The following is a 9,926-nucleotide window of genomic DNA, read 5'->3' on the forward strand; positions in this document are numbered from 1 at the left end:
TCATCTCCCTGAAATCATCTCCTGTTTTTGTTGCTGTATTTGCAGCAGTTAAGTTTGATCTCTTTCTTACCCTCCTCCCAACTGCCCCAGGAGCTTGTAGGGGCATAGCTGGGAGTCCTATAGTGTTGTAATATCACTTCCAGTCACAAAACCAGAAGGCACATCATGAGAGATACTGTAGGAGCCCCCCCCCCACTCTATGGTTTTACTGTAGTTGATAAAGTGTTGCAGCAACACATCATTTCCAGTTACGCAGTTGGAAGTCACACTGTGACATCATTTTTTGTTGTCCAATTTCTCATGTTGCTGCACCGGGGAGCAGTGAGGGACTGAGGGCCTCGGGAAGAACATTTCCTGATTACAGTGGGACACTTTGTCCTCATACTCTGGGGCCATGATTTTTCTTCCTGTTGGGCTTTGTCCTTTCCCAGGAACCCGTCCGTTGGAGAACCACTTTCAGAATGCAGTATCGTTTTGCCATAGTTCCCCTGCAGCCCATCAAGACTGGAAGTGTCCCAGATGTGCATCCATATGTGCATTTTCATTCTACACAAGCATCAAAAGGAGGAATGATTACTTGCTCACAGATGGATCACTGCTGAAATATCAAACAAATTTGAAATACAGGGGAATCCTCTGTCCAAAAATATTGTGCCTCTGATCACGGCTGTGTGCAAAAACAGCTTTCTTTGCTGATTCTTAACATAAGAACATAAGAGAAGCCAATGTTGGATCAGGCCAGTTGGCCCATCCAGTCCAACATTCTGTCACACAGTGGCCAAAAATACCAGGTGCCATCAGGAGGTCCATCAGTGGAGCCAAGACACTAGAAGCCCTCCCACTGTTGCCCTCCCCCAAGCACCAAGAATACCTTGTGGCTAATAGCCACTGATGGACCTCTGCTCCATATGTTTATCCAGTTCCCTCTTGAAGCCGTCCATGCTTGTAGCTGCCACCACCTCCTGTGGCAGTGAATTCCATGTGTTAATCACTCTTTGGGTGAAGAAGTACTTCCTTTTATCTGTTCTAACCCGACCGCTCAGCAATTTCATGGAGTGCCCACGAGTTCTTGTATTGTGAGAAAGGGAGAAAAGTACCTCTTTCTCTACCTGCTCTTTCCCATGCATAATCTTATAAACATCAATCATGTCACCCCTCGGTCATCGTTTCTCAGTAGGAAAGATAAGCACGCACGGAAATGTTCCACTGAAATTAACACCTGCCTGTACACGGTGCCTTCTCTTCTGTGGCCCCCGCCTTGTGGAATGGCCTGCCTGAGGAGGCCAGGAAGGCTCGCACTCTCCTGGCTTTCCACAGACTATGCACAATGGAATTATTCAGGAGGGCTTTTCTGCACAGGCAATACCTTCCTTCCTTCCTTCCTTCCTTCCTTCCTTCCTTCCTTCCTTCCTTCCTTCCTCCTCCTCCTCCTCCTCCTCTTCTTCTTCTTCTCCTTCTTCTCCTTCTTCTTCTTCTTCTTCTTCTTTTTCTTCTGTGCTTTTGCAAATTGTTCCATTTCTATAGATGTTCCACTCTTTCTCTTGGAATGAAGTAGTAGCACCATCCAACCGGTGGTTGATTTGACTGTGTAGATTGACTGCCAAATTTGCAGCTGTCTCTGGAATCAGTGTCTTTTGTCCATGTGCTTGTTTATTCTCATTCAAACATGAAACTTTTAACTTATTTTCATGTTTAGATACCTCATCTGGTTCAGAAGATGAAGGCTCTGTACAAGGTGATTCCCAGGGAACTCCAACCTCAAGCCAAGGGAGTATAAATATGGAACACTGGATCAGCCAAGCAATCCATGGCTCTACTACATCTACAACTTCTTCATCTTCAACGCAAAGTGGAGGCAGTGGTGCTGCACATAGGCTAGCAGACGTAATGGCGCAAACACACATAGGTTTGTCTATTGTATTTATCATTCCTTTCTCTTCTGGTTATATTGGGTTGGATCCAGTCAGCTATTCCACTGATGAGAAAAGGACCATAGGGTTTGCTTTGACCACAGAAAACCTGTGCCTGGTAGTCATGGGACCTGCATGGGTGAAAGCCATGTGGGTTGGGAACTGTAATAAGGAGGGGAACTGGTGAGATCGAATGAAAAAAATGGCTGGATCCAACCCATACTATGCATGTCCATTTGACTTAATAACCCTCTGGGCTTTCCCAAAAGATGGTCTCCTGTGTACTGGGCCATTTGGATGTGATTGAGTTCTGAAGTTCATGTGTGTTTTTCTCTAAGCCATTGTGCTTTTTTCTTAATTTTTCTTTGGTAGTGTTATTAGGATACTAAGGTAACAAAAGCAATAGAATCAAGATGGTAACTGTCGCAGAAGCCAACAAGGCTCACTGTTCAGGATTTAAGGTTCTAAATTGTTATCTGTGCAATCATGTTCGAGAGAAAAAAAGGCAGAAAATATTTAAGTGTTTGTGTGCAGATTGATGCTTTAGCCAAAATACTAATGAAGAATGTTTGAAAGAGGGTGATGGAATAAATGGCTCCTAGGGTGTGGTTCAGTAGGGTTTTCTTAAAATTTCTTACAAGCTTGTACCTGTTCTGCACCATGTTTATATGGATATGTTCACAGGATTTACTTCCAAATAAGTAGGTTTAAGGTTGTAGCCCAAGTATATCGACACTTAACTTGTAAATTAAGTATCACATTGTTCAACAGGGCTTGCTCCTTATATTTTAGGGGTGTGGAGTTTTTAGGGTTGTTTCTGAAGCATGCGTGAGATGCTCTGTTTTTGAGGCTGACTAAAATAAGATTAATCCTAAGTAAATAGTCATAGGAATTGTTTTAGCTAGGCCAGAACTTTGCCCTAAGTTAAGGCCTGTATGTCATACCTCCTTAGGCTCATCTCATTAGGTAGTGGAAGGTCTGAAACACATTTTCTCTACTGTTGTCATCATCCAGTTGTGTAACTCATCTCTGATTCCTAAATTTGGTCCTTTTGCAGTATTAAGGTTGAATTCATGTTTCAGAGCAAGGATAATGGAACATGCTGGGGATTATTTCTGAGTAAATGTACAAAGGATTAGGCCATTAGTGTGGTCTAGATTGGAATCTGCTTCCAAACTGGCATGCCAGTGGTTTTAATTAGACTTGCTTCCAAGTAAGTTTGTAAAGGATCACAACTTTGGTTCTTTTTCAAAGGCTTTATTCCTGGGATTACATGCTAGAGTACATGTTGAATGCTATCTATGTGCTATGTGGTCCTAAGAATGTTATCTACTATGGAGGAGAAAAGATAGTAGTGATCTGTTGAACAATCTAGCTGGATAGCAATCATCATCTTTTGTTGTTTAGTGTCTTACTCCAAATTAATTTGAGGATGTTTACCTCTAAGGAACCAGTGCATGCTTCATTTTTAAAAATTCATTGTTATGACATCATGATTACAGGGAAACCTAGAACATCTACTGTAGAGCTTGATGTCTGATGTGGGGAACTGAAATAATGTGCTGGGAAATTAAAAAAAACACACTTTACCAGCTTGAAACAGAAGCGTATTCATTTGCAGCCCAAGTCCTTAGCTTTATTGTGACAGTGTTCCTTATGGCATCTGCCTATGTTAATTAAAACTGTTTGGTAGTCCTCTCCTACCCTGGTGAGGGGTGGTGATTCTCCTGATCATTGTGAGAGCCAGTTTGGTGTAGTGGTTAAGTGCGTGGACTCTAATCTGGGAGAACCGGGTTTGATTCCCCACTCCTCCACTTGCACCTGCTGGATGACCTTGGGCAAGCCATAGTTCTGGCACAGCTGTTCTTGAAAAAGAGCAGTTTCTGTCAAGAGCTCTCTCAGCCCCACCTACCTCACAGGGTGTCTGTTGTGGGGAGGGGAAGGGAAAGGAGTTTGTGAGCTGCTCTGAGACACCTTTGGGTAGTGAAGGGTGGGGTATAAATCCAATCTCCTCCTCCTCCTACCCAGGTTGAGATAAATTGAGCTTTTCCTTTGGAGGCACCTTGAACCTGCTTTGTTGTGCTTTTCTCCACATACATGTTAAAGGAAAGCTGTTGCATTCTCAGCAGGTTAACTCCCTGTATTTGGAATGTCTCTATGACTTCCTGTTGAAATCACCTTCTCATTATGACTTGGAAAATTACATTTATCCAATTTTTTAAAGGTTGCATTAGTCACCAAGTCTGAATGTTGTCTTCAATTATATCTTTATAAAAATAATTTGGCATTTTGTTAATTTTAGACTTGGCACACCATCTTTTTTACAAATGCTGGGGATTTAAGGGTTTTTTTTAAAAAAATGTTGCATTATTGAGAAATAGCAGTCCATTACCGAAGTGTCTCCCCATTAATAGGCTGCATGTAATGCCTGTGGGTAGTTGGACCATTATTTCTTTAAAATCCAGATGGCTGTGGCACTTCCTTCCGGCAGGGGCAGAGGACTCTATAAGATGGCCTGTTCCCAAAGATTTACGGATCCAGTTGGTTTCCAGACATCTGTTGGGGATTTTGAAATGGTGAGGGGCAATGTTCCCTCTTAAGCTGTAGAGTCTTGTGAGCAAAAATTCTACTTTGTGAGCTACCGGCATTAAAGTTGTGAGCAAGCGATTTGACTACTGCATACATTAGTTTGCTCTGGAGCCGCCCTTCCTGAGCGAAGACGAAAATCTGTGAGCTGGAGGCTAAAAAAACTGTGAGTTAGCTCACACTAACTCAGCTTAGAGGGAACACTGGTGAGGGGTGGTGATTCTCCTGATGCTCTTGTGGGGGCCTGGAACATCAGTCTCTCTTCTCTCTGGTGTGTTCTCTCACTCACAGAGACAGCTCCGGATTTCTAGGGAACTATCAGTTATCGTTAAAGCACCTGTGGTGGGGGACTTGAGCCATATTTAACAGAACGTGCCACAGAGCTCATTTGAAGGCCTATGAGGGGGTAGTGATAGTAGCAAAGATTCCCGCGCCCCCCAGGTCTGGCTACCATTGCTTTAGTTGAACTCCAGCTAATTCAGTTATTTAAGATTAGGGGTGCCAACCTCCAGGTGGCATCTGGAGATCTCCCACTATCACAATTCATCTCCGGTCTACAGAGATCAGTTCCCCTGGAGAAAATGGCTGCTTTGGAGGGTAGACTCTGTGGTATCACATCCCTGCTAAGCTCCCTCCTCTCCCCAAACCCCACCCTCCCCAGGCTCTACCCCCAAATCTCCAGGTATCTCCCAACCCAAAACTGGCAACCCTATTTAAGATTATTCAGAATTCCTTAACCTAAGACTGTGTTCCAGAATGAGGTTAATTCAGCTATTAGCTGTGATGATTTTGCAGATTTCTTTGCTGGTAAAAGTTTTGGAGTGTGATCCAACTTGGACTCCAGTTTAAGAATTAGTCTAGAATTAGAAGTTTTGGTTGTGTCAGGTTTATTTGGGTAGTTTTTCTCATTTCTGTTTCTCTCATTTCTCTTCTTAGTGTGTCTAGGACCTTGGGGACAGTGAAGTCAGCCTTTTGTATCCTGCATCCTTGTCCCACTTAGTTAGTCGGATCTTGTGAGAACAAGCTAAGGAGTATTTTGGCTAAGATCACTTTGGAAAGTGATTTTCCCAAAGCCTCTAAAAGGGGCTGTTGTTCAACCTTTAATTGGAAACACCCCTCTCTTAGTGGAGATACCATAGCCAGTTATAGGCCCATGTCAGTTTTACCATTTTTTTAAAAAAAAGTTAAGTGATTGACAGTGGTGGCAGAAGAACCCCAGGATCTCCGAGGTAATTCATCTATTCCTGACCCATTTCAGTTTGGCTTTGGGATAGACTGTATTGGTGGTTCTGGTGAGCGATCTTTGTTTATAGTGAGAAGAAGGAAATACACCTTTGCTGATCTTGTTGGATTAGTCTACTGCCTTTGATATAGCTTTATTTTATTAAGACTCCTTGAAACTACAGTGGGTCTGAAAGGTACTGTATTGAAGTCATTTGAATGTTGGTTTTTGTAATGTGAGGGTGAGCTCAAAGAGTTTCTGTGGACAACTTGGAGTGGTGCGGGATTTATTCCATGGGGGGTCCACAGGGATTGATTCTTCAGCCAGTGTTTAATTTATATGCTTAAATGGAGCTTTGGGGTTGGGTGTCATCAGTATTCTCATGATGCCCAGCTCTCTACTTCTTTCAGTAAGCCACCAAAAGCGACAGTCTTTGCAGGCTGGTGCCTGGTCACTCCGGTCGAGCGGCCTAAAGGTAACTCCAGGGAAGACAGAAAAGATGCTGGTCAGTAAGGCAAAGTTTGGAGGGACTTATGTAGACCACACAGATAGTTTCATCACTACCTCTGAACAATATACTGAAGAGTTTGGGAATCTTATTAGATCCTGCCGTGTTGTTGTGAGATCAGGTTAATGCAGTTGGAAGATACGTGAGGTCCCCCCGCCCCCAACTTCATTTATTGTGGAAAATGGCTGCTTATCTAGACGCTGCCAAATTGATAATGATGATCCCTGCTTCCATTATTTTGAAACTTAATTACTGTAACATGCTCTTCGTGAAGCTGCCCTTTTAAAACTATCCAGAAGCTTCTTTTTGGAACGTAGTGCAATTGCTTGCTTGTTAAGTAAAGCTCACATTTCTGAACATACCATCACAATTCTTCGACTGTGCTGGCAACCTGTTTGCTTTCAGGTCAAAGCCCTACAGGGCTTGAGACCCCCATATCTGAAGGACCGTCTCTGGTGCGATCCTGTTCACCAACTTGGATCTTCACAGGGCTTTCTCTGTGGTACCCCATCCCTGGTGTCCATTTGATCAGCCATGGCTTGAGCACATTTCTTCTTTGATGTTTTCTTCCATGGGGGGTCCACAGGGATTGATTCTTCAGCAAGTGTTTCTAAGGCCGTTGCCTTTCCGTTTAGTTTGGCTTTTGAGGGCAATTGAACAAATATTGGCAACTGAGCAAATGTGGCAATGATGTTTTTAGGGCTTTCTGTGTTTTGTGGGTTTTGATAATATTTTAATATGTTTGTGCGGCATGGCTTATTTTGGAAGCTGTCTTGAGCCTCCACTGGACAGAGTGGAAAGGCAGGGTAAAATATATTTACGTATGGAGATGGAGATCATACCCATTGGTTCCGCTTCTATGCACCAATCACAGCTTGTGTACATGGGTACATATTATACCCTAGATGAGGAGTGTGCAATCTGTACTTCACATGTGGGTATGTAAGGTACAGGTCATGTGTTCAGATTTGTAACTTGTAGGAGATTTTGAACATTGGCCCATTCGTGTGGGTCACACGGTTCATGCACAGCACTTGCACGATGATGACAGGAGCTGCCCAGAACACTTGGCAGTGGCATGGAAATCTGTCCCATAAGATGCAAGGGCTTGTGCAACTACGCATGCTGAGTGAAGGAGCAGCCCTTTGGGACTTGTTTCTGCTGGCAAAATATGTCGACTGGCTCTTGTAATACCTTATATTAAGAAGTCAAGTCACCAGTGGCTCTTAAAAATCTAAGCTATGGAAGGAATCTGAAGACCAGAATGGTTCCAGGCATGACGGCAGCTTTGACATATGTTAAGTTATTTCAACTTCTTAATTAGATGGTAGACAGGTGCTCAGGGATGACCTCTCTCAGCATGACAGGCATCTAAGGCGGTCTCCTTAAGTGCCTATTAGCAGGTAAGGATTGTGGGCGAGCCAGTTTCAGGTCTCTTTCCTGGAACAGAGACATCATGGAAGTCTCCTCTTCTTCCCTTAAATAAAAAAAGCAGTCTTTAATCTGTCCAGTGGTGTTTCATTCTCCTTGTATTAGAGGAGTAATTCCTACAGGCTGGGGGTTTTTTTTGCCCATGCCGTATGATTTTAAAGCAAAGCAGTCCAAGTAATGCATGGGTAATCGGGATGTTTCATTCATCCCCAATAAGTAGGACAGCACACTGTGGCAAGGCCTCCCCCTCCCAATTATTCAGAAATAACAATGTGCTCTTAATGACAAAGAAATGCAAATTCCCATACTTCCATCTGGGGAGTTCCCTCTGCAGTCTACTCTGTCTGTGGGAGATGCCACAATATGACAAACCATTACATTCCCAAAGTGCTAGCTGTGATACATATGAATTTTTAAAGGGCGGCATTCAACACCGCTGACTGTGAAGAACAGAAAAAATTCCATTCTGAACTCAGTGGGGATCTGACCTTCAGAGTCCAGAGCAGAATATGGGGTTCCCCCCCCCCCAAGACAAGGGGGAATAACGTTTAAAAGACTGGAACATGAAATACAACCAAGGTTCAGAGCATGCATGGTTTTGTATAAGGTTGTCCCGACTTCTAATACAATGCCATTCGATTTAATCACAGTTCTTTGTTGTGGCCAGCAAATATAAAAAATATAGCTTTCCATTTAGCTGTTATGGTCTTTGTTGAGGGGCTGTGGCTCAGTGGTAAAGCATCTGCTTGGCATGCAGAAGGTCCCAGGTTCAATCCCCAGTTAAAAGGGTTAGGTAGGAGGTGATGTGAAAGACCTCTGCCTGAGACCTTCGAGAGCTGCTGCTAGTCAGAGTAGACAGTACTGACTTTGATGGACCCAGGGCCATAGCTAGTGCGGGGCATCTGAGGCAACGCCCCCTCCTGAATTTTCAGTGCCCCCCCAATCTTGGAACTGCACTGGAAGGTCGGAGGGGGGGGGGAGGTTCCAACCACCAACCTCCTTAAGAGGTTCAATTCAGATTGTGCCCTTCCACAGCTTTGCAGGAGTTTCGGAGGAGGCTCTTTTGCAACCCCCGTTCCCCCACCCCCGCCTCTCCTTTTGCAAACCGTCACTGCTTGTGGGGTGCAGAACCTCTCGGTTCCCATAATTTGGCCGTTTCAGCTGCCCCAGACGGACGGGGACACTCGGTCTCAACAGCCGAAGCCGCTTTGCCCTTCCTCCTTTTGCCCTTAGAAGCTGCTGCTTCCCACAATGGGGAAGGGGCGGGAAAGAGATGCAGAGTGGGAATCTTGAGGATTTGGGATGGGGGGAGGAGGAGCAGGAGAGACAGCCTGAGGCTCAGAAGCCTGACAGGAGAGGCCCAAAGCCCTCCTCTCCCCTCATTCCACCTCCCACGATCCTGCCTGCTTCAGCCCCTCCTTCCCCAGCCTGGCGGTGACGACTGCTTTTTGCAAAAGGAAAAAAAAAAGGAAAAGGAAAAGTCCCAGAGAAGCCAGAGACATGGCAACTGCTTGCTGGCGGGGTAAGGAGCTACTCCTCTCCCTCCCCTCCAGGTTCAATGAAGCATCTGGATGGGCCATTCTGCCCTGCCTGCCTGCCGAACCTCACCAGTTCTCTGTTAATTACACATACACACCCTGAAAGAATTCCTTGCTAAGGGCGTGGATGGACCAAGGGTCTGATTCAGTATCAAGCAGTTTCATGTGTACTTGTTGTTTACATTAAGCCTCTGAAATGTCAAAAACTCTCCACGTTCAGAGAGCTGTTGCAAGGGTTACCATAATAGTCCAGTTCTGTTTCACTTCCACGGCTGTATTGCTGATGGGCAGTGAGACCTCCTGGTGTGGTTGTGTTTGACATGAGTTTTGAGTTGGGAAGAGGCCTGGAATGCTCTTAGGGCTCTTGAATGGCTCTGTGAGCGACTTCAAAGAGAATCCATCTTCGAAATCTGAACTCCGTGGGACTGTCAGTAAACCTTAGTTACCTGAAATATTTATGGCCCTGCTTTTTGATTTAGAAAGCTGCAAAGCCGCTAAGAAAGTATTTGGAAACAATAAAGATTAAAACAAATATCAAAAAAACAGTAGAAGCAGACGCTAGGGGGGAAAGCAGAACCCCAGCTGGAGAGAAGAAACTGCCAAGATCTTACTAGTTTAAAATCAGTGTCTGGACATAAGCAGCTACAGTAAAGTATGTGTGCCTAGGGAAGAGGAGCTACTCAGTCTTGGGTGTCAGCAATGAGATGTTCCCTGCCCTGCATCCCCAGCCA

General features: G+C 44.6%; 1 protein-coding gene across 1 annotated transcript in view; it reads left to right on the plus strand.

The window, feature by feature from the left end:
* Positions 1-9,926, plus strand: part of LOC107120489 (disco-interacting protein 2 homolog C-like) — a 352,819-nt gene that overhangs the window by 272,195 nt on the left and 70,698 nt on the right. The window contains exon 5 of the mRNA XM_015423200.1: positions 1,697-1,906. Coding sequence (XP_015278686.1) covers positions 1,697-1,906 — 210 coding nt within the window. The remainder of the gene's footprint in view (positions 1-1,696; positions 1,907-9,926) is intronic.

This window comes from Gekko japonicus, unplaced genomic scaffold, assembly GCF_001447785.1.
Source record: "Gekko japonicus isolate JY-2015 unplaced genomic scaffold, Gekko_japonicus_V1.1 scaffold839, whole genome shotgun sequence".
NCBI lineage: Eukaryota > Metazoa > Chordata > Lepidosauria > Squamata > Gekkonidae > Gekko > Gekko japonicus.